Source organism: Macaca mulatta, chromosome 6 (genome assembly GCF_049350105.2).
Source record: "Macaca mulatta isolate MMU2019108-1 chromosome 6, T2T-MMU8v2.0, whole genome shotgun sequence".
NCBI classification, from domain to species: domain Eukaryota; kingdom Metazoa; phylum Chordata; class Mammalia; order Primates; family Cercopithecidae; genus Macaca; species Macaca mulatta.
In genome coordinates this window covers 168,963,520-168,988,750 of record NC_133411.1, presented here as the reverse complement: position 1 = coordinate 168,988,750, position 25,231 = coordinate 168,963,520, and the positions used below count along the sequence as shown (strand labels likewise).

At 44.8% G+C, this 25,231-nt stretch overlaps 1 protein-coding gene across 25 annotated transcripts in view; it reads left to right on the top strand.

The window, feature by feature from the left end:
• Window positions 1-4,184: 4,184 nt before the first annotated feature.
• The window catches only part of PWWP2A (PWWP domain containing 2A), a 64,278-nt gene continuing 43,231 nt past the window's right edge, over window positions 4,185-25,231 (top strand). For 20 of the 25 annotated variants that reach the window (XR_003730616.2, XR_013394980.1, XR_013394972.1 and 17 more), the window contains exon 1: window positions 4,185-4,805. Coding sequence is in view for 9 of the 25 variants with exons in the window: in XM_077937397.1 (XP_077793523.1) it covers window positions 4,222-4,805 (584 nt within the window). In the remaining 16 variants the exon portion in view is untranslated. Of the gene's footprint in view, window positions 4,806-5,691; window positions 6,929-14,734; window positions 14,805-18,430; window positions 18,648-25,231 lie in introns of those variants that run through there. The other 5 variants (XR_013394975.1, XM_077937400.1, XR_013394976.1 and 2 more) reach the window with 3 other exon arrangements.

Below are 25,231 nucleotides of genomic sequence, written 5' to 3'. Positions count from 1 at the left end.
ATTTTTTGTAGAGACAGGGTTTTGCCATGTTGCTCAGCATTTTGTCAAATCCCTGAGCTCAAGTGATCTGCCTGCCTGGGCCTTCCAAAGTGCTGGGATTACAGACGTGAGTCACCGAGCCTGACCAGTTACAGGTTTATTTACTTCAACTGAATTTTAGCCACCAGACTATAGTATCTTGCAGAACTTGAGATGAAAGTATGCTCATGAGAGTGAGGATCTGTTTCAGCAATCAGCTGGTTTCCTTATCCCTGCCATTCATCTATTCATCCAACCATCCAACCATCTATTCAACCATCTGTCCAGTTCTCCAACTATCTATCCAGTCCATCAACCATCCATCCAATCACCTAGTCAGCCACAAATATCATGTGGCCATCCATTAAACAAATATCAAGGGCATCCTCCATACCAATTCCATGTCAGGAGGAGGCTGAATGCAGAGGTGAATAGATTACAAAAGCAAATGTAAAAGCCAGGTTTCTTTTTTTTCCTTTGAGCTAGGGTCTCGCTCTGTTGCAAGGCTAGAGTGCGGTGGCATGGTCATAGCTTACTACAGCCTCAAACTCCTAGGCTCAAGCAATCCTCCTGCCTTGGCCTCCCAAAATGTTGGGATTACAGGCATGAGCCACTATGGCTGGCCCAGACTTTCCACTAGATTTGGAGCTCCCTGAGAGCAGAATCCCTTGCTTTGGTATCTCCAGTACAAAACATTATTTGGGTTCTGTTTTCCTTTTCAACCTCATCTACTCAACTTCTTGCTCATTCCTCAACCAGATTGGTCTTCCTTCTGTTTCTGGAACAAGCCAAACCCTCTTTTGCCTCAGAACTTCAAGCAGTTGCCATTCCTTTTGATCCAAATGTTCATCCAGCAATGTCAATAGCTGGCTACCTTCTCCTTTGCATCTTAGTTAAGATATCCAGTCCTGGCCGGGCACGGTGGCTCAAGCCTGTAATCCCAGCACTTTGGGAGGCCGAGACGGGTGGATCACGAGGTCAGGAGATCGAGACCATCCTGGCTAACACGGTGAAACCCCGTCTCTACTAAAAATACAAAAAAAAAAAAAAAAAAAAAAAACTAGCTGGGCGCGGTGGCGGGCGCCTGTAGTCCCAGCTACTCGGGAGGCTGAGGCAGGAGAATGGCGTGAACCCGGGAGGCGGAGCTTGCAGTGAGCTGAGATCCGGCCACTGCACTTCAGCCTGGGCGACAGAGCGAGACTCCGTCTCAAAAAAAAAAAAAAAAAAAAGATATCCAGTCCTCAGAGAAGGCTTTTGTGACAACCTTATCTAAAGGAGACACCTTTCAGCCCCTCTGCCAGCTACTTCTATTCCCTCACCCTGTTTATTTCTCTCATGGTATTTCTCACGTCTGTGATCATCTTGTTTATTCATTGTTTGCTCATTTTCCAGTTCCCCAACTAGAAAAATAATCCTCAGGAGGGCAGTTACTAAATCTTTCATATATATATTCACCAACCTGGGCAACACATCCCTGTGTTGCCCAGGCTGGTCTTGAACTCCTGAACTCAAGTGATATCTTTTGTATTCTTTATTTCATACCTTCTGCCTGACTAGTCCAGTCACTGAAACATAGTAGTCCTTTAATATTTATTTGTTGAATGAATTAATAAGTGAATGAACAATATATGACCAAATCTTTCTAGTATTAGGAAGCTTGAAGAGTAGTGGAAAAGAGACCTTGAAAGGTAAGATGAGAACACAGAGAGGGCTTTGAAAGCCAAGCAGAAGAAGGTACACTCCATGTGAGCATTGGGAGCCAGTAGAAGCTCTTGAGTTACAGAATGAAATGGTGGCTTAGGACAGTGACTTGGTATGGCACAATCTGCTATGAATCTGAAATGTAAATTACTCATTGCAGCATCTTGTAATGAATTACTACAAGAGGTAATCAGGTCCCAGGACCCGAACTATATTTTTCTCCCTGTGGGAGATTACACAGTGTGAGACCTTAGGGGCTAGGCATTTCATAGACTATATGTTGTGTTTAATTAGTTGATTATGGTGAGCTATAGACAAAGTATTATGGTGAAAACCCTATAAGGCAGAATCTATGTCTGTTTACTGCAAGTATCTAGTCTGAAGGAAATAACTCTTTGTTGAATGAATGATTGAGTGAAAGTCATGTACTTAGAAGGACCCAGGATAGATAGGATCTGCTGTTAGCTAGCTGTGTGACCCTTAAGATCTTATTATCTTTTTATTTTTATTTTTTTGAGATGGAGTTTCACTCTTGTTGCCCAGAGTGGAGTGCAATGGCCAGATCTTGGTTCACTGCAACCTCTGCCTCCCGAGTTCAAGCAATTCTCTTGCCTCAGCCTCCCAAGTAGCCAGAATTACAGGCATGCGCCACCACGCTCAGCTAATTTTGTATTTTTAGTAGAGATGCGGTTTCACCGTGTTGGTCAGGTTGGTCTCAAACTCCCGACCTCAGGTGATCCACCTGCCTCGGCCTCCCAAAGTGCTGGGATTACAGGCTTGAGCCACTGCGCTTGGCCTGCTTAGGATGTTTAACATGGCTAAGGCTTGGCTTCCTCATCTGTAAAAGCAGGAGAAGATTTAAGTCACAGGATTTTAAGTGAGAGCTTTTGGGAAAATCTCTGGTACAAAATGAACACTAAATACATTTTTTTGTGTGTGTGTATTTTTAAATGATATTCTGAAACTTCCCTGATTGGGATCTTCTACTGGCCTTTCCCCAAGAGCCACTTGGTTTGAAATAGGCAGAGCATATGGTGATATTTGTTTATTGCTATTTTCAGTCTTTTCCGTGTAAAACCGAAATTCTGACTATGCATTTTACCAGCCGAGTAACCTTGGGCACCCTCTTTGTGCCTCGAAATTTTAAGGATTGAGATGATATGCTATAGTGTTTGTATTAGTGCCTGGTACATGGTACTTAAAAGACACTAGCTGTAATTATTCTTCAGGACTTTATTTTTTTTACTCTCAATGCTAGCAGCTTTTCTTCCCTCTCTCCTGTAGGCATTCTCCCAGAAAAAAGGCTGACTCTGAGGTGCCATTTGAGAGAAATAGGTTCAGTAGATTCTTCCAGAGATAACAAACGAAGAGACTTGACGTGAGAGTAAGAGAAGTAGGGGCGTTAGGACACTGAAGTGAGAGAGCTTCTTCTCTTGGCATTGGAGAAGCCAGGAAACATAAAGGCTTTTGCAGGGATCAGGTGCGTCCACTTTGCAGTGTATTTGGAGAGAACAAGCAGTGTTCACATATCAGTCCAGCAATGTCTCAAGACTCTTTTCTGGAACAGTCATCAGTTTAATCCAGTGAGGATGGTGTCTCTCCTCTTTCATGAGCATTTTCCTATTTTTGAAATGTTAGTAAGTAGGTGCTTTGTTCCTAGGAAGTGGAGAGAAGTCAAGGAAAATACTCATCGTACTCCTAGAAGTCAATGAAAACACTCCTCGTACTCCTTATGGCAGCTGGAGTGGCTGCCGTGAGCCAGCTGCCATGAGGTTATGGAGAACGTCTTGAATATTCTATTCCCCAGCACCTAGTGCAGTGACTAGCATAGTAGGCACTCAAAAAGTGTCGGTAGGATTATATTTCAAACTTTAGTTGTCTTTCCCAGAGAAGCCTGTCGTGCCCACACGCGGTCGCAAGAAGTCCGCGCCTAGAAATAACATTTATTCTAAGGATCTCTGCGCAGAGATTCTTGGGAAGCGGTTCCCCTCCCACATTCCCTAGTTACTCCTCCCCTCGGCGCCTTTGAAAGAAATAGCACGCCACATGATTCCCTCCTTTCTCCCACCTCCGAAGACCTGACTGATAATGGGCAGGAGCGTAAGCCAACCATAAAACTTTATTTCCTCTTCCAGCCAATAGCAAGAGGGGATGAGTATATGGCTCCTCTTTTGTGACTTCCCCCGCCCCCTTGGATTACGCCCCCTATTCCTCCACTCAGATTCCACACTTGACAACACATCTGGCCAATGAGAAGTTCCTACTCTGCGTGGGAAGGATGGACTGACTAGATGATAGACGTCCACCCCTGGCCAATGGAATATCACAAGTGCGGGAGGGGTGTAGAATGGAACCAATGGCGAGGTGCCAAAAACGAGCATCAGGGAAAGGGCGGGACGAAAGTGTTCGCGGGAGGGAGGGGAAGGCCCAGGGAACCAAGCAGCGCTGCCGCCGCCGCCGCCGCTGCAGCCGGAGTTGGAGGAGGGAGAAGCCAGGAAGAAAATGGCGGCCGTGGCTGCAGAGGCGGCAGCGACTGCAGCGTCCCCCGGGGAGGGGGGCGCCGGCGAGGCCGAGCCGGAGATGGAGCCCATCCCCGGCAGTGAGGCCGGCACTGACCCCCTCCCGGTCACGGCCACTGAAGCGTCTGTGCCGGATGGCGAGACCGACGGGCAGCAGTCCGCTCCTCAGGCCGACGAACCGCCGCTCCCGCCGCCACCGCCGCCGCCGGGGGAGCTCGCCCGCAGCCCAGAGGCGGCGGGGCCGGAGCTGGAGGCTGAGGAGAAACTGTCCGTTCGGGTGGCGGAGTCGGCTGCAGCCGCGCCTCAGGGAGGGCCCGAACTTCCACCTTCTCCAGCATCGCCACCGGAGCAGCCCCCGGCACCCGAGGAGCGCGAGGAGCCGCCGCTGCCTCAGCCCGTAGCCCTGGCGCTCGTGCCGCCGGCGGGCGGGGTTTCCACGGTGTCGCAACTGATCCCGGGCTCGGAGGTGCGGGTCACGCTGGACCACATCATTGAGGACGCGCTCGTCGTGTCGTTCCGCCTCGGGGAGAAGCTCTTCTCCGGGGTCCTCATGGATCTGTCCAAAAGGTACCGCTCCCGCCCCCAGCACGCTCCGGTCCGCTGGGTCCCCAGGGAGGGAGTGAGCCCGGGGGGCCCCCTCTCCCCGAGCCCTCGCTTCCCTGCTGCCCGGGGCCCCGCCCTCTGGTCCTGCGCGGCGCGTGGCGCGCGCTCCGAGTGGGGCAGGCGCGCGAGACCGGGAGAGGGCGGTCCCGGCTCCAGGTGGGCGCCTGCGGGGCAGGTGTGCCACCAGGTGGGAGGGCGCGGGTGCAGATGGGCTCACAGGTCTCACCCCTCACTCCTGGCCTTCTGCGACTTGGCCTGGACTCACCGGCACTGGGCGGGTGGGTTAATGCAAGATGCAGATGGATTATTGCAGAGAACGGCGTGTTGGACAGGGGGAGGGAGGCAATCCTTGCGAGGAGGCACTTGTCTGTCCTCAAATCAACGTTTAACTTTAGCAGGGCTGGAGAAAGGGGTGTGTACATTGGGGATCCCAAAAGGTTACCTGTCACTCCTTACAGGGGGAAGAGCATTTGTTAAAATGAACCTTTTAACTGTGATTCTTACGGTTAGAAGTCATTCCCGTTAGGTTAACCATTCAATAGAGAAGCATATTTTACTAATTTTAATGATAGTTTTAAGAAAAGTTTAAAGAAGAGATTGGAGATTTCAAAAAATCCTTTAATGTCAAGGTGGTGTAGCATAAAAATGTTCAAATAACTTCTAACACCTGGGATACCGTTTATATACTAAGGACAAGAAGGTTGAGTTCATCTACAAATTTGGCTTAACCAGCACATTTTCATTTTTTGATTTAAAATGTTTTTGGGCTCTGCTTTAAACAGGGGAATAAACCTGTTCTAAATCTGGAGTTAACCTTTTTATTCTCTTCTTTTGCAGATATGAAGTGCAGAGACTCCCATTCACGCCTTTCCATTCTGTTTCCTACAATAGCGCACACTCTGATGGTATCTCACCTGTTTGCCATGGCTTATTAGTATGTTTTACTCTTAAACTGCTTGCTTTCCCATCAAGACACAGGAATCCTTCTTTCCCATTTGGGGAAAAAAGCCATTTAAAATTTCATATTAAAGTATGGTGTTTGCGGCGGGAAGATGAGAGCAGTTACTCTGTATTATTTAATCTCAAATATCTTTTTTTTTTTTTTTGAGACGGAGTCTTACTCTGTCCCCCAGGCTGGAGTGCAGTGGTGCCATATCGTCGCACTGCAACCTCTGCCTCCTGGGTTCAAGCGATTCTCCAGCCTCAGCCTCCCAAGTAGCTGAGACTCCAGCCTCAGCCTCCCAAGTAGCTGGGACTCCAGGTGCGCGCCACCATGCTGGTTTAATTTTTGTACTTTTTAAGGAGAGACAGGTTTTCACCATGTTGGCCAGACTGGTCTTGAAATCCTGACCTCAGGTTATCCACCCGTCTCAGCCTCCCAAAGGGCTGGGATTACAGGCATGTGCCATCATGCCAGGCCTCAAGTATCTTTTTTAAAAATAATTTTGGATTAGGGCATTTGCACTTCTGTTTATGTTTGTTTGTTTACTTATTTAATAGAGACGGGGTCTTGCTGTGCTGCCCAGGCTGGTCTCAGACTCCTGGGCTCAAGCGATCCTCCTGCCTCGACCTTCCAAAGTGCTGAAATTACAGGCATGAGCCACTGCGCCCGGCCTGCACTTCTGTTTTCATAATTAGAAAGCAGAATAAGGTGAGTGTACTTTCTATTGATGTATTTTATTTATTTACTTATTTTTTTTTTGAGACGGAGTTTTGCTGTTGTTGCCCAGGCTGGAGTGCAGTGGTGTGATCTCAGCTCAGCTCACTGTAACCTCCACCTCCTTGATTCAAGCGATTCTCCTGCCTCAGCCTCCCAAGTAACTGGGGGCTAATTTTGTATTTTTAGTACAGATGGGGTTAACCATGTTGGTCAGGCTGGTCTCAAACTCCTGACCTCAGGTGATCCACCCACCTTGGCCTCCCAAAGTGCTGGGATTACAGGCATGAACCACCTCGCCCGGACTCTGTTAATGTATTTAATAGTGAGAGACACTCAGTGGTGTGTATGCTGTTGAATGAAACAGAAGAGATGGCCAGTGATTGTGTGAGAATCTGGATTTCAAATCTGCAAAAGGAAGGTGCAGAAGGTAAGTTGATTTTGGAAATGGAATGGATAAGTGCTCATTGTGTTAGTGCTTTATTTTTAAAAAATTTTCTTTGGTAGAGAATTGCAATTGAGTTTTGGTCTCTTGCTATCAGTGCCTAGAAACAGCAATTTCTTTTATTGGAGGAGCTATTCCTAATATGAACCTTTTCCATTTGAATATTCTGAAGTGAAAGGATCCTATTATTATTATTATTTATTTATTTATTTTTTCGAAGACGGAGTCTTGCTCTGTCACACAGGCTGGAGTACAGAGGTGCGATCTCGGCTCACTGCAACCTCTGCCTCCAGGGCTGAAGCAATTCTCCTGCCTCAGCCTCCTGAGTAGCTGGGATTATAGGCGCCCAGTGCTTTGGGAGGCCAAGGCAGGCAGATCACTTGAGTGCAGGAGTTCCAGAGGAACCTGGGCAACATGGTAAAACCCTACCTCTACCAAAAAAAAAAATATAAAACTTAGCTGGGCATGGTGGCTTGTGCCTGTGGTGCCAGCTACTTGGGAGGCTAAGGTGGGAGGATCTCTTGAGCCCCGGAGGTGGAGGTTACAGTGAGCTAAGATCATGCCACTGCAGTCCAGTCTGGGTGACAGAACGAGACCCTGTCTTAAAAAAATAATTGTGGAAATGTTGAGGAAATAAAACACAGTGACTCTAAAATATAGCAATTCAAGGAATTCTTATTGGACTAATGATTGACTAGTTGAATTTCCTTTTTTTTATAGTTTCATCCGGGAAAACGGACCAGCCAGTATATTTTGTAATTTGCACTAATATTGATTGCACACTTTCATGTGCAATTTTGAGGTTTACTGATGGATCCAGGAGATTGTTTTTTTTGTTTGTTTGTTTTGTTTTGTTTTGTTTTGAAGTGTAGGGTCTCGCTGTGTTGCTCAGGCTGGAGTGCAGTGCTAGGATCATAGCTCACTGCATTCTTCCACCTTAGCTTCCCAAATAGCTGGGACTACAAGTGCACACCACCACGCCTGGCTAACTTTTTTTTTCCCTTTTTTTGAGACGGAGTCTCACTCTGTCACCCAGGCTGGAGTGAAGTGGTGTGATCTCAGCTCAGTGCAACCTCCACCTCCTGGGTTCAAGCGATTCTCCTGCCTCATCCTCGCGAGTAGCTGGGATTACAGGCACCCGCCACCACGCCCGACTAATTTTTATATTTTTAGTAGAGACAGGGGTTTCACCATGTTGGCCAGGCTAGTCTCTAACTCTTGACCTCAGGTTATCTGCCCACCTCGGCATCTCAAAGTGCTGGGATTACAGTCATGAGCCACCATGCCTAGCCCATTTTTGTATCTTTTGTAGAGATGGGGGTCTTACTATGTTGCTCAGACTGGTCTCGTGCTCCTGGGCTCAAGCGATCCTCTGATTTTGACCTCCCAAAATGCTGGGATTACAGGCATGAGCCATTGCAGCCAGCCAGCTATATTTTCATCCAAACGAAACCTTGAGATCCAGCATAGAGACATGACTGCCAGTCTGTTTCAGAGACTAGGCTGGAACCCAGGGCTACTGAGTTTGTGCTCTTTTTTTTTTTTTTTGACAGAATCTCGCTCTGTCACCCAGGCTGGAGTGCGGTGGTGCGATCTCAGCTCACTGCATCCTCCGCCCCCCAGGTTCAAGTGATTCTCCTACCTCAGCCTCCTGAGTAGCTGGAACTACAGGTGCATGCCACCATGCCTGGCCAATTTTTTTGTATTTTTTAGTAGAGACGGGGTTTTACCATATTGGACACGCTGGTCTCAAACTCCTGACCTCCTGACCTCATGATCCGCCTGCCTTGGCCTCCCAAAGTGCTGGGATTTTAGGCGTGAGCCACTGCACTTGGCCACACTTGGCTAATTAAAAAAATTTTTTTTGTAGAGATGGGGGTCTTACTATGTTGCTCAGGCTGGTTGAACCCTTTTTTTTTTTCTTGAGACTGAGTCTCACTTTGTTCCCCGGGCTGGAGTGCAGTGGCACAATATCGGCTCACTGCAGCCTCGGCCTCCTGGGTTTAAATGATCTTCTGCCTCAGCCTCCCGAGTAGCTGGGATTATAGGCATGTTCCACCACGCCCGGCAAATATTTTTGTGGAGACAGGGTTTTACCATGTTGGCCGTCTGGTCTTTGAATTCCTGACCTCAGGTGATTGTCCCACCAGCTGCTGGGATTACAGGCATGAGCCACTGCGCCTGGCCTGAACGCTTTTTTTTTTTTTTTTTTTTTTGAAACAGAGTCTTGCTCTGTCACCCAGGCTGGAATGCAGTAGTGTGATCTTGGCTCGCTGCAACCTCGGCCTCCGGGATTCAAGGGATTGTAGTAGAGACGGGGTTTCACCATGTTGGCCAGGCTTATCTCGAACTCCTGACCTCAAGTGATCCTCCTGCTTCAGCCTCCCAAAGTGCTGGGGATTACAGGCATGAGCCACTGCGCCAGGTCTGAACTCTGGGCCTCAAGCCATCCTCCCACTTCTACACTCCCAAAGTGTTGGGATTACAGGCGTGAGCCACTGCACCCAGCCAAGATACTTTAGACTCTACTAAGGCTATATTCATCAGTTGCTTTAAAGTAATTTGTATCTTATTTGAATTGGCCATTGAATTCAACCTCTAGGTAAAAAATTAGGAGCTTTCTACTGAGTGCCCATTATATGCCAGACATTGTACCTCATGCTTTAGTTTTTTTAATAACCTTGGTAGTGTTTTTAATTTACACAGAAGGAAATGGAAGCTCATTTAATTTGGCCAGTTAACTTGTAAGTGGCAAAGCAAGGATTCAAATGTAGGTTGATCCCATTCTAAAACCTCTGCTTTTTCTACTTGAATATTAGAAAGCCAGTTGGGCTAAGTTTTAGTTTAAGCAGAAAGTAAAGAATGGCATGTTTCTGAAAGTTGCATATTTCTGAAAGTTAGTGCTTCTCTTGATTTCATTGCCTGTGTGGAAATAATATAAAGGATATGGGTGTTGGAGCCAAGCAGATTCTTTAGTTGGGTAAAAGCCGTGAAACCTGGCTCTGGAGACTCCACTAGTTCCTTAGCTGAATACTGGGGAATACATAGTAAGCTCTGAAGTTTTAGTTCTTGCCTCTCCAGTGAGATTAACATTTGGGAGACTAAATGTGTAATGTATTTGTGCTTTTCTTCAGTCTTCAAAAGGGCTAGTTATTGCTTTTATAAATTTCTTCCATATTTTATGCTGACATTATGCATGGTACAGAAATGTCTTTGTAAAATTGGAAGAGCTATCTACTGTGTGGAAAAGGTGTTTGAGTCTAGAACACAGGATTTAATATGTGTGTGGATGACTAAGAGTCTGCTTTTGTAATCATTTGAAATGCTTCCCTTCCCTGTTGTATTATTATTTTTTGCGTTATTTTCAGACTTACTTGGTTGGAGAACACATTTTTGAGGAGAATCATTCTGTGAAAAAAAAGGAGCTGAACACATATAACTCAAGAAAGAAAAGAAAGTGGTACTAAAAAATAAATTATTGACCTGGACAGAGTGTTAGGGTGCTTGGGCTTTAATTTTTTTTTTTTTTTTTTTTGAGACAGAGTCTTGCTCCTGTCACCGGGGCTGGAGTACAATGGCGTGACTTTGGCTCACTGCAAATTCTGCCTTCCTGGTTCAAGCAATTCCCCTGCCTCAGCCTCCTGAGTAGCTGGGATTACAGGCGCCCGCCACCATGACCGGCTCATTGTTTTGTATTTTAGTAGAGACGGAGTTTCATCATGTTGGCCAGACTGGTCTCGAACTCCTGACCTCAGGCAGTCCTCCGCCTCAGCCTCCCAAAGTGTTGGGATTACAGGCATGAGCCACTGCTCCTGGCCTGGGCTTTAATTTCTAATATTGGTACTAGCCTCTCCTATTAGCACTGTGACTTTGGGCAAATCATTGTGCCTTACTAAGCTCCATTTCCTAGTTCTTAGGCTAATTGATTTAGCTTTGGACAGTTCACTTAGACACAAGCAAACAAACTTTATGCCTCAATTTATACGTAAAATGAACAGAATGACCAGGTGGCCTGGTTTTCCCTGTACCATCCTGGTTTGTTACGTCCTCCTTTCTGTCTTCTAGGTAGTTTTCTTTGGCCCATAAATGACACAGTGATTTTGAGGATATTTTTAGTATCTGGTTAAAATCAGATTTTGTTTAGCATTGTATTTACTTAACACTAGATGCCTGGCCGGGTATGGTGGCTCATGCCTGTAATCCCAGCAAGTTGGGAGGCCGAGGCGGGTGGATCATCTAAGGTCAGGAGTTCAAGACCATCCTGACCAACATGGCGAAACCCCGTCTCTACTAAAAATACAAAAAATTATCCGGGCGTGGCAGCATGCACCTATAATCTCAGCTACTCAGGAGGCTGAGGCAGGGCCATTGCTTGAACCTGGGAGGTGGAGGCTGCATTGAGCAGAGATCGCACCACTGTACTCCAGTCCAGTTGACAGAGTGAGCCTCTGTCTAAAAAAAAACTGGGACTAGGCGCTGTGGCTCACGCCTGTAATCCCAGCACTTTGGGAGGCCGAGGCAGGTGGATCACGAGGTCAGGAGATCGAGACCATCCTGGCTAACATGGTGAAACCCCGTCTCTACTAAAAATACAAAATATTAGCCGAGCGCGGTGGCGGGAGCCTATAGTCCCAGCTACTTGGGAGGCTGAGGCAGGAGAATGGCGTGAACCCGAGAAGTGGAGCTGGAAGTGAGCCGAGATCGCACCACCGCGCGACAGAGTGAAACTCTTATCTCAAAAACAAACAAACAAACAAAGGAAAAAAACTGGATGCCTTTAAGTGAAGCATGCATTCTCTAGCTTACTCTGTGCTCCTCCACTGGTTTTTCTTTTTTTTTTTTCGGTTTTTTTTTTTGAGAAAGGGTCTTGCTCTGTCACCCAGGCCAGAATGCAATGGCACGCTCTACAGCCTCAACCTCCTGGGCTGGAGCAATCCTCCCACATCAGCCTCCCAAATAGCTGCAGCAACAGGTGCATGCCCCCATGCCCGGCTAATTTGCGTCTTTTTGGTGGAGACAGGGTTTTGCCTTGTTGCCCAGGCTCATCTGCCTCAGCCTCTCAAAGTGTTGGGATTACAGGCGTAAGCTACAGCACCCGGCCACTGTTGTTTTATATTTTATACCCAGCTCTCTTCCTTTAAATTACCTGCCTGCTTCAGAGCTCATTAGCAATGTCTAATGACAATAGTCTAAATGCTAGCAGATGAGAATAATCAATTAACCCCACAAATTTAGTTTGGGTTTTCCTGTTCTCATTTTGTCCTTAATCTTAGCTTTTTAAATTTTGACATATAATAAGCATCCCTTCAGGATTCTAAACTGTCTTAATGATTATTTTATTTATTTATTTAGAGACAGGGTTTCACTTTTTCACAGAGACTGGAGTGCAGTGGTGTGATCATAGCTTACTGCAGCCTTGAACTCCTGGGCCTAAGCGATCCTCCCACCCCAGCCTCCCATGTACCTGGGATTAGAAGCTCATGCCGCCATGCCTGGCGAGTTAAGAAAAAAAAAAAAATGCCAGGCGTGGTGGCTCACGCCTGTAATACCAGCACTTTGGGAGGCCGAGGTGGGCAGATCACCTGAGGTCAGGAGTTCAAGACCAGCCTGACCAATACGATGAAACCCTGTCATTATTAAAAATACAAAACTTAGCCGGGCGTAGTGGCCTCCCAAAGTACTGAGATTATAGGCTTGAGCCACCACGCCTGGCCAGTGCAGATATCTAAAAAGATAAGGACTTTAAAAACAACAATCTTACTACCATTATTACACCTGAAATAATAGCAATAATTCTTTTATATCATCAAATATTCAGTCACTGTTAGAATGTCAGACTGTTGACTGGCATCTTAGGAGGCTGACACAGGTGGATCCCTTGAGGGCAGGAGTTTGAGACCAGCCTGGCCAACATGGTAATATCCTATCTCTACTATAAAAATGTAAAAATTAGCCGGGCCTGGTGGCGTGTGCCTATAATCCCAGCTACTCCGGAGGCTGAGGCAAGAGACTCACTGGAACCCGGGAGGTGGAGGCTGCAGTGAGCTGAGATTGTGCCATTGTACTTCAGCCTGGGTGACAGAGCAAGACTCAAAAAAAGAAGAAAAAAAGAAAGGGACTGTCAAAATTAATAGCTCAAGACTGTTCAGTTTTCAAATTAGGATCCAAATAAAGCTCAACATTGCAATTGGTTGATTTTCTTGTCCTTTTCATCTGTTCATAGTTCTGCTGTTACTTTTATTCACTTGCAATTTACTGTTAATCCACGGACTTTGTAGAAGTTTTTACGTTCTGGACATATATACATTTTTTCCCAGTTGCATCCTCTTGCAATTTCTTGTTTTAAAATAGTTATTTTCCCTTAGGAACAAACTGAAAGGGCAAGAACCACAGCCTTATCAAGGCCTCTCTTAAAAGCCTCTCCTTGTTTTGGGTCAGTAGAAATGATTATGGATATCTTACCTGCTAGCAGACTTTTAGATCTATATCTTAAACACAGTCCCAAGTTTAGTAATTGCAAACATAAGAAAATTGAACCTCTCAAGACTGTTTGCAAAGAGCAAAAGCCTTCAGCCCAGGCTTCTGAAGAGGTAGTTCTTCACTTCTCATAGTTACAAAGCCACCTGGAAATCCTTAAAAATCTTCTTGCAGAAGCTTTTTTTTTTTTTTTTTTTTTTTTTTTTTTGGAAACAGAGTCTCGCTCTGCCGCCCAGGCTGGAGTGCAGTGGCCGAATCTCAGCTCACTGCAAGCTCCGCCTCCCGGGTTCACGCCATTCTCCTGCCTCAGCCTCCCGAGTAGCTGGGACTACAGGCGCCCGCCACCGCGCCCGGCTAGTTTTTTGTATATTTTAGTAGAGACGGGGTTTCACCATGTTAGCCAGGATGGTCTCGATCTCCTGACCTCGTGATCCACCCATCTCGGCCTCCCAAAGTGCTGGGATTACAGGCTTGAGCCACCGCGCCCGGCCACTGCAGAAGCTTTTAAATGGGAGAAAAAAAAGGGGAAAATCCTGAAAGGTCTTTCTGAATCATTTTTTTGGGGGGGGAGGGGGAGACGTGACAGGAAACAAGGAATCATGAAGTAAAGGTTTATGCTTGAAAATGCTTGTGTAGCCGGGTGCAGTGGATCATGACTGTAATCCTAGCATTTTGGGAGGCTGAGGCGGGCGGATCACTTGAGGCCAGAAGTTTGAGACCAGCCTGGCCAACATGGCAAAATACCATCTCTACTAAAAATACAAAAATTAGCCGGGTGTGGTGGTGTGCATCTGTAATCCTAGCTACTCAAGAGGCTGAGGCACAAGAATTGCTTGAACCTGGGAGGCAGAGGTTGCAGTGAGCTGAGATCGTGCCACTGCACTCCAGCCTCCGTGACAGAGTGAGACTCTTATCTCAAGAAAAAAATAAATAAAAACTTGTATGGCTGGGCATGGTGCCTCTTGCCTGTAATCCCAGCACTTTGGGAGATTGAGGCAGGAAGATCACATGAACCCTGAAGTTTGAACCAGCCTTGGCAACATACTGAGACCCCATCTCTTAAAAAAATGCTTGTGCATTTTAATTTTGTGGTATGTGTGTATTAAAGGGTGTAGCTAGCTGTTTATTTCAGAGTTGATGTTTTTACAAATACCAACTGTGTGTGTATACACGGGGGTACTGTTGCATTAAAAATAATTGATGATTTTCTTAGGAAACTTCAGTTTTCACTAAGTTCTTAAAAGCAATTTGTGGAAAATTTACTTGTTTTTTGGAGGAAATATAAACCAAGACAATGATTTCTTTTCTTTACAGAGACCATGAAACGTATGGTGCAATAGCCCTTCTTTTGGTGGGAAAAATATACAGCCATTCTGGTGAAGCAGTGAGTAGTGGTATCAGTAGCTTATACTACAGTGTCCAGGTTGAGAACTTAGGCCCTCGAGTAGTATGCTTGAATGATTGTGTTGTGGTACATTACAAGTAATATTTTTTTGGTGATTATTTTGCTTATATGCCAAGATGTCAATAAAGGCTTTACACAGTGAAACAGAGAAGAGGCAAGTGCCAGTCACTCCCTGACTCATACAGCTTTAGGTTGCCCACTACTGTGCAGTATGTGTTGAGAGTGAGCTCTTCCATTGCATGTTGCATTAATATGATGTTTTTCAGAAGTGATTATTAGTTGGGCATTAAACCTGCTTTCATTCTGAGTCTAAAGAATCCTCCAGGCCACTCTGTCTATGGGGTAGCCCTGCTCTGTCTAGGGAGAGGCTACTCTAGAAAAAAAATAAATAAATAAATAAAGAATCCTTTAATAAATTATGGAATTAAAAATAAAACTTAAAAGTAGATTTTATACACTAATTAGATGTGTTATACACAAACTAGGCCCAGGCATGTTTTATTGGACTTGGGGTTTCCTTTTTTTTCATTTTTGAGATGGAGTCTCGCTTTTGTCGCCCAGGCCAGAGTGCAGTGGTGCGATCTTGGCTCACTGGAACCTCCGCCTTCAAACAGAGAATTGTGCCTCAGCCTTCCTAGTAGCTGGGATTTCAGGTGCCTGCCACCATACTTGGCTAATTTTTGTATTTTTGGTAGAGACGGGGTTTCACCATGTTGGCCACGCTGCTGTGACTCCTGACCTCAGGTGATCTGCCCACCTTGGCCTCCCAAAATGCTGGGATTACCGGTATGAGTCACCGTGCCCGGCCTGGACTTGGGGTTTTTTTTTTTTTTTTTGTTTAGATAGTCTCGCTCTGTTGCCCAGGCTGGAGTGCAGTGGCACGATCTCGGCTCACTGCAACCTCCGCCTCCCAGGTTCACGCCATTCTCCTGCCTCAGCCTCCCAAGTAGCTGGGACTACAGGCTCCCGCCACCACGCCTGGCTAATTTTTTGTATTTTTAGTAGAGATGGGGTTTCGCCATGTTAGCCAGGATAGTCTTGATCTCCTGACCTCGTGATCTGCCTTCCTCAGCCTCAAAGTGCTAGGATTAACAATCGTGAACAACCGCGCCTGGCTGTACTTGGGGTTTCTAATGAGGTTTTCAACCTCTTACTGTAAATAAGACTGTACTTTAGTGTGTACTATTTTAAAGTAAAGTTCTTGTTGAAACAAGGTCTAATCTTCCTAAGATCAGGTTTTCTGTGGGGACTGCTAAAGAGTTTATATATTATGTGCTTATCTTCACTGTAATGGCTGAGTTAATTTCATATTGATAAAAAATGAAAGATGTATTAGTAGTTACTTTTGTCTATAAAGTGCATCATTATTTCTTGGTATTTATTTATCCTGTTTTCCCTAAATTCTTGAGTAAATTCAGGCACACAGTACCAGGAGAATAGAAGCTTGCTGTAGTGGCAGGTATTGCAAGAAAGTAATTGGAGATTAAGTTACGTTCTAGGTAGATTTAATATAGAATGCCTTTACTAAACACTTTTGGGCAGTGGTTGTCAAAACAAATGTGCATAGATTTCTGAGCTTCATTCCATCATTTTGCATTTTAAACAAAGTGATTCTGACACAGAAGATTCTTGGACCATTTGGAGATAACTGATTTTTAGGGGGTAGTTTGCCAAAGTATTTAATAGAACAATCAATTTGTTAAGCCTATTTTAAAGGTTTCCAGTTAAGGCTGGTCATGGTAGCTCATGCCTGTAATCCCAGCACTTTGGGAGGCCAAGGTGGGTGGCTCATTTGAGGCCAGGAGTTCGAGACCAGCCTGGCCAACATAGTGAAGCCCCGTCTCTACTGAAAATACAAAAAAAATTAGTCGGGCATGGTGGTATGCACCTGTAATCCCAGCTACTTGGGAGGCTGAGACATGAGAATCACTTGAGCCCGGGAGGTGAAGGTTGCAGTGAGCTGAGATCTCCCCACTGCAAACTAAGCAGTCTATCATATGTGGGGATGGGCAGCTTGGGTGGCTGATCTAAATCCTTATTGTAGAGCTGGTAATTAGTCTTGCAAATGGTTTCCTGAATTTATAAGTTTAGCCCATAATTTTCATTTCTTTACCCTTGAACCAATTTTATGTAGTTGGCTTACTATAGAATAGTGGATTTTAGCCTTTTAAAACTCATAATCCCGCCGGGCGCGGTGGCTCAAGCCTGTAATCCCAGCACTTTGGGAGGCCGAGACGGGCGGATCACGAGGTCAGGAGATCTAGACCATCCTGGCTAACACGGTGAAACCCCATCTCTACTAAAAAATACAAAAAACTAGCCGGGTGAGGTGGCGGGCGCCTGTAGTCCCAGCTACTCGGGAGGCTGAGGCAGGAGAATGGCCTAAACCCGGGAGGTGGAGCTTGCAGTGAGCTGAGATCCGGCCACTGCACTCCAGCCTGGGCGACAGAGGGAGACTCCGTCTCAAAAAAAAAAAAAACTCATAATCCCTATAATACTTAATTTCGCTTTTTTGCATATTTGTTTTTTTAATGTATGATTTTTTTTTTTTTTTTTTTTTTGAGACGGAGTCTCACTCTGTCGCCCAGGCTGGAGTGCGTGCAGTGGCTTGATCTCAGCTCACCGCAAGCTCCGCCTCCCGGGTTCACGCCATTGTCCTGCCTCAGCCTCTCAAGTATCTGGGACTACAGGCGCCTGCCACCATGCCTGGCTAATTTTTTTATATTTTTAGTAGAGACGGGGTTTCACCGTGTTAGCCAGGATGGTCTCGATCTCCTGACCTCGTGATCCACCCGTCTTGGTCTCCCAAAGTACTGGGATTACAGGCGTGAGCCACCGCACCCGGCCTGTATGAGGTTTTAAATTTTTATTTTTTCCTGCGTATTTCTACCATCTAAGAAGATTGCCACGTTTTAGTTTCTGTATTTTATAGTAGCTACTATGTATTTTCAATTTCTATGCTAAGTCCTGTGCCAAATACTTTGTTTACATTGTTTCATTTAATTCTGGCAAATCTGCTGAAGTAAATTCTATTAATCCCCATTTCATAGATAGACACCAAGGCTCAGAGGTTACTTAAGCAAAATTGCCTAAAATTGTAAATGTTAGATAATAGTAGATATATTCAAGATGGCTTTTTGAATGATACACAGTTCTCCAGGATTTGAAAATCTTGTTCTAATTAAAATGTACTTAACTATATTTTGCCATACCACTTAGTTTATGGTTTTGCTGGGGAGTTAACCTGGCAGTTAGAAATAAGAGTTCTCTGTTCCTCACTCACCCAGGCAACAGCTATTTGTTGTAAACATTAATTACTCTTCAGTTCAATATAGTGAACTTTGGACATTTTTGGAAATCATATTTCTTCTGTATGGTCCTGGATCTTAAGTTAGATAACATGCTGTTTTGCCTTGATTGGCCTGGACCTGGCAGTAGTGAAACCCACTTGTTCATAAGAGGAAATACAAATTGTCAGCTTTGAAGCCTGTTAAGCACAGGTCAGTGTTTAGTCAGTGCTGGATGACTGAATTTGAAAAGGATTTAAAGACTAAAATAAAATGTTAGGTAACCTTTCTTTGAGGATTTTTTTTTTTTTTTTTCAGATGGAGTCTCATTCTGTCACCCAGTCTGGAGTACAGTGATGTGATCTCGGCTCACTGTAACCTCTGCCTCCTGGGTTCAAGCGATTCTCCTGCCTCAGCCTACCAAGCACCTGAGACCACAGATGTGTGCCACCATGCCCGGCTAGTTTTTTTGTATTTTTAATGGAGATGGGGTTTCACCATGTTGGCCAGGCTGGTCTCCAACTTCTAACCTCAGGTGATTCTCCCACCTTGGTCTCCCATAAAAAAGATTATTTTATACTGCATTTGATTTATTTGGAAAATGTCAAGTAGGTTGCTGTAAGTGATGTATTAATACAAAATTGAAATCAAGATTGTCTGATCTTAAAAATATTTTGCAGCCAGGCGCAGTGGTTCACACCTATTATCCCAGCACTTTGGGAGGCTGAGGCGTGTGAATCATGAGGTCAGGAGATCGAGACCATCCTGGCTAACATAGTGAAACCCCATCTCTACTAAAAAATACAAAAAAAAATTTTCTGGGCGTGGTGGCGGACGCCTGTGGTCCCAGCTACTCAGGAGGCTGAGGCAGGAGAATGGCGTGAACCCGGGAGGCGGAGCTTGCAGTGAGCCGAGATCGCGCCACTGTACTCCAGCCTGGGTGACAGAGTGAGACTCTGTCTCAAAAAAAAAAAAAATATATATATATTTTGCCCACTTTGTGACTGTTATAATTTTCTTGGATAGTTATTTAAAAAGGAATTTCCATTTAGGGAGTTAAATAATTTGAATACTGTACAGATGTTATTTTTTCTTTTGAAAAGACTGAAGCATAAGTGTTTTCTATATAGTTGTTTCCATTTTTATTTTCAAACTTAATTATACAGGTAAGGTTTTTTTAGAGGATTGTTTGAAGGCATGTGGTTGGGAGCTTAAAATGTAAATTATTAGAGTTTAAACTTGTCCCCTCCAGAGCTGCCTGTGATTTATAAAAGAAGATTGATAAATATACTTTTTTTAAAGATTGAGTAATTTTTTTTTTTCTTTTATTGAGACAGTCTTGCTCTGTTGCCCAGGCTGGAGCACAGTGGCACGATCTCGGCTCACTGCAACCTCTGCCTCCTGAGTTCAAGTGATTTTTGTGTGTCAGCTTCCCGAGTAGCTGGGATTACAGGTGTGTACCACTGCACCTGGCTACTTTCTTTGTATTTTTAGTAGAGATGGGGTTTCACCGTGTTGGCCAGACTGGTCTTGAACTCCTGGCCTCAAGTGATCCACTTGCCTGGGCCTCCCAAAGTGCTGTAATTACAGGTGTGAACCACTGTGTCCGGCCAAGATTGAGTACTTTCTTGTGGTCAGAAATATCTTTATTTTTTCAGCCTTTCTCCACACCAGTTGATTTTATAAGACACTGTTTTTAATATTGCTAAAGTCTTCTTCTCTCCCATCCCCTATCTATTTGAGTACTCTGCAGACTGCCCTTGTAATACTTGGAGCTTTTAATTAAAAAATTATCCAATGCCATACAGTAAATGAAATCAAATACATTTTAATATAATAGCTACCAAATATTTTGCCCACCTACTGTGTTCTAGACCCTATGGTATAAGCACTCATGATTATGTATTATTTAATCTTGCTAAAAATTCTATCAAGATTGTTGACTACAATTTGAAAATACAAAAAGTTCTGAAAACTGGACTTTTTTTGTTTCTTTTTTGGTGATAAAACCTAACCTGACCTGCAGTGATGTAAGGCTATTTTCCCTATTTATCCATCCCATTTAGTATGCTTTCATTTTATTTCAGTGCTGAAACATTAAATGCTTGATAATGGCATGCTTATTATCTCCTGAAAATCAGAAAAATTGTGAATTCTGAAGCCTGTCTACCACTTCAGGATTCAGACAAGAGCGTGCAGGCCTGTTAGCTCCCTCACTCTCTTGGTGGAGAAGTTAAGTAACTTAATGAAATGAGGGGAGACTGTGGTTAAGAACCTGACTTCGGGCCACTTCCTGGATACATATACTGACTGGCTCTACTGGGAGAGCCACTGGATCGCCTTCCTTGGGAAGGTCACTTTCCGTTTCTGTGCTTTAGTTTCTTCAGCTATAAAATAGGGACAGTAATAGTACTTTACTAATAGGTTTGCTGTGGTGATTAAATCAATTAATGTAATTACACATTTAGAATAATGCCTTGTATATAGCAAGTGCTATATAAGTATTAACTATTATTACTTTTTTTTTTTTTTTTTTGAGACGGAGTCTCGCTCTGTCCCCCATGCTGGAGCATAGTGGCCGGATCTCAGCTCACTGCAAGCTCCGCCTCCCGGGTTTACGCCATTCTCCTGCCTCAGCCTCCCGAGTAGCTGGGACTACAGGCGCCCGCCACCTCGCCCGGCTAGTTTTTTGTATTTTTTTTTAGTAGAGACGGGGTTTCACCGTGTTAGCCAGGATGGTCTTGATCTCCTGACCTCGTGTTCCGCCCGTCTCGGCCTCCCAAAGTGCTGGGATTACAGGCTTGAGCCACTGCGCCCGGCCTACTTTTTTTTTTTCTTGAGACGGAGCTTTGCTCTTGTTGCCCAGGCTGGAGTGCAATGGCATGATCTCGGCTCACTGCAGTCTCCGCTTCCCGGGTTCAAATGATTCTCCTGCCTCAGTCTCCTGAGTAGCTGGGATTACAGGCATGTGCCACCATGCCCAGCTAATGTTTTGTATGTTTCTCTATGTTGGTCAGGCTGGTCTCAAACTCCTAACCTCAGGTTATCCGCCTGCTTTGGCCTCCCAAAGTGCTGGGATTACAGGTGTGAGCCACTGTGCCCAGCCAAACTATTACTACTTTTATGAACTAGATGCTAAGTGGCAGAACTCTTAATAGGATGAATGTGACAGTAGTTTTTTCTTTTTATTTATTTTTTTGAGATGGAGTCTCACCTAGTTGCCTAGGCTGGAATACAGTGGCGTGATCTTGGCTCACTGCAACCTCTGCCTCCTGGGGTCAAGAGATTCTCCTGCCTCAGCTTCCCGAGCAGCTGGGACTGCAGGTGTGCACCACCATGCCTGGCTAATTTTTTTGTATTTTCAGTAAAGACGGAGTTGTACCATGTTGGCCAGGCTGGTCTCGAACTCCTAACCTCAAGTGATCCTCTTGCCTTGGCCTGTCAAAGTGCTGGGCTCACAGGTGTTAGCCACTGTGCCTGACCGACAGTAGCTTTTGAAGCCACTTAACATGGGTTTGCTTTTGAATATCCACTGAACCTGCAACCTGTTATACTGTGGCCTACAGTTTAATAGGAGCATCTTTAAAATGCTTTGAAAGGATCTGTGGAAGTTTCAGATAATACCTGTGAAGCGTTACTTTCCCTTTTTTTATTTTTTTGAGACGGAGTCTCACTCTGTCGCCCAAGCTGGAGTGCAGTGGCGCTATCTTGGCTCACTGTAAGCTCTGCCTCCTGGTTTCACGCCATTCCCCTGCCTCAGCCTCCTGAGTAGCTGGGACTACAGCCGCCCGCTACCAGGCCCGTCTGATTTTTTTTTTTGTATTTTTAGTAGAGATGGGGTTTCACCGTGTTAGCCAAGATGGTCTCGATATCCTGACCTTGTGATCCGCCCGCCTTGGCCTCCCAAAGTGCTGGGATTACAGGTGTGAGCTACCACACCCGGCCTACTTTCCCCTTTTAATTTGGAAGAATGACAAAATTTTACTAGGGAATGAGGTAACAGTTGCTTGCACAGTGGAGGGTGGGGGTGTTTCTTAATCTTTTTTTCTCATTAGCACCTGGGGCTGATGGCTTATGAGGAAATTGTTACAGTCTTTTAGTAGGTAAGTTTTGTCCCTACAGTCCCCTTCTGGCATGCTTGCTTTTCTTTTTTCCGTTTTTCTTCTTTATTTTTTGAAAAGGAGTCTCTGTTGCTCAGGCTGGAGTGCAGTGGCGTGATCTCGGTTCACTGCAACCTCTGCTTCCCAGGTTCAGGTGATTCTCCTGCCTCAGCCTCCCGAGTAGCTGGGACTACAGGCGCATGCCAGTACGCCTGGCTAATTTTTTATATTTTTAGTAGAAACAGGGTTTCACCGTGTTAGCCAGGTTGGTCTCCATCTCCTGACCTCGTGATCCACCTGCCTCGGCCTCCCAAAATTCTGGGATTACAGCTGTGAGCCACTGCGCCCGGCCTGTTCTTTTTTTTTCCCTCCCTTAGAGACAGGGTCTCTGTTGCCCAGGCTGGAGTGTAGTGGCATGATCATAGCTTACTGCATCCTTGAACTCCTGGTCTCAAGTGATCCTCCTGCCTCAGCCTTCTGAACAGCAGGGACTACAGGCCTGTGCCGCCACACCTGGTTAATTGTTTTATTTTTAGTAATGACAATGTCTTGAACATCTAGGCTCAAACAATACTCCTGCTTTGGCCTCCAGCAGTGCTTGGGTTACAGGGATGAGCCACAGCGCCTGGCCACCAGTATGCTTTCTAAACATTATGGAAAAGGGCTCATATTTGAGAATATAATGGAAAGGAAATTATTTTTGTGTTCTTCTTTGTAATTTTTAAATGATGGGATCAGACTAGAATAGCTGTGCTTAAGTTTTTTTTTTTTTTTTTTTTGAGATAGAATCTCTCTCTGTCGCCCAGGCTGGAGTGCAGTGGCGTGATCTCGGCTCACTGCAAACTCTGCCTCCCAGGTTCAAGCAATTCTCCTGCACCAGCCTCATGAGTAGCTGGGATTATAGGCACCCACCATCACACCCGGCTAATTTTTTTGTATTTTTAGTAGAAACGGGTTTTGCTATGTTGGCCAGGCTGGTCTTGAACTCCTGACTTCAGGTGATCCACCCACCTCGGCCTCCCAAAGTGCTAGGATTACAGGTGTGAGCCACCGTGCCTGGCCATGTTTTTAACAAAGTAATTTAGACACATTTAATCACATCACTAGACAGAAGACTTCGCTAGTCTCTCTCTCTCTCTCTCTTTTTTTTTTTTTGAGGCAAAGTCACGCTCTGTCATCCAGCCTGGAGTGCAGTGGTGCCATCATGGCTCACTTCAGGCTTGACCTTCTGGGCTCAAGCGATCCTTTCACCTCATCCTCCCAAGTAGTTGGGACCATAGATGTGTGTCACCACACTCAGCTAATTTTTTAAAGAGACAGGGTCTGCCTATGTGGCCTAGGCTGATCTCAAAATTCCTGGCCTCAGGTGATCCTCCTGCCTCAGCCTCCTAAAGTGCTAGGATTATAGGCATGAGCCATCACTATCACTCTCAGCCAGTCTCCTCTTTTTCTTTTTTAGTTTTTTTTTTTTTTTTTTTTTTTTGAGACAGAGACTCACTGTGTTGCCCAGGCTGGAGTGTAGTGGTGCCTCTCAGGTCACTGCAACCTCTGCCTCCCAGGTTCATGCGATTCCCCTGTCTCAGCCTCCTGAGTAGATGGGATTATGGACGCACACCGCCAGGCCCGGTTAATTTTTTTGTATATTTAGTAGAGGTGGGGTTTCACCACGTTGGCCAGGCTGGTCTTGAACTCCTGGTCTCAAGTGATCCACCCACCTTGACCTCCCAAAGTGTGAGATTACAGGCGTGAGCTACTGCTCCCATCCAGCCTTCTTAAGAGACTGGTTGTTCTCCATCTATCACACTCTTAAACTGACAGCCCTCTCCACTCAGGTATGCTCACCAACATGCCCTCCTCTTTTTCTACCAGTGGATCACCTTTATTTTATTGCTTATTTAAGCCTCTGAATCCTTAGTAATATTCAGAATGGATAACTAGTCTTCACCATTTACCACTGTCTGTTTTGCTCTTCACTTAATCTGCTTGAGCCTTTCTAGTTCCCATTCCCTGCAAAGCCCATTTCCTGATCACTAATCCACAGTGATTTCTTGCCTTCTGAAGACTGTAACCTCATTTAGCATTGACTGGTACATTCTGGTCTCACCTACTGAAGCTGTGACCTAGGGTTGAGACTGTTTTATACCATCAGACCAGTTAGCATACTTGTTTTTTAAGCATTTTATTTATTTTTAAGAGATGGGGGTCTCACTATGTTTCATATAGAGTTATGCTTAATGATAATTGAGGTGAATTTGCTGGCATTTGCACTTAAGTGGGATAGATTTTCTTTTTTGTGTGCTTTCTTTGCATAGAAGTATTGGTGGAACTAAGTAAACTGAATTCATGCTTTTTACTTTTTTAGCTTCTTATTTTTAGATAATTTAAAACATAGCAGGGAATTCTTGTAAACTCTTTCTAGAGAGAGTCATTTGTAACATTTTGCCACATTTAATTTGTCATTCTCTATGTAAATAAATTTGTTTCCTGAACTGTTTGAGGCTGAGTTGAAGACATCATTCTCCTTTACTTATGCTTGAGCATTTCTTTTCTAAGATCAAAGGAAAACTGTAGCCACAGTATAGTTTTCAAATTAAAGAAACATTGATAGAATACTTTACTTTGTATCTTATGTTTCATTATTTCTTCAATTTTTCCAATAGAAATTTCCTTCAATGTGTTTTTTCTTCTCTAGTAAATGATTATGTATTACATTTACTTGCAATATAATTATGTAGCAATTATGTAATAAGGACTGTTCCTCAATTTGGATTTGCCAGATATTACTCCTGAGAGGGTTAGGTTACGCAGGCAATGTTGTGTTCTCGGGAACACCACATCTTCAGGCCTATGATAGCCATGTGCCCTCACTGGCAATGTAAACTTTGATTCTCTCTCAGGTTAGGGTGTTGTACTGTTTCTCCACTATGTAATTACTGTTTCCCTTGCACTAATAATTCTTTACTGTGCCAATGTATTGCTTCTCATAAAACTTTCCTCTCTATATTTAGCTAGATACACA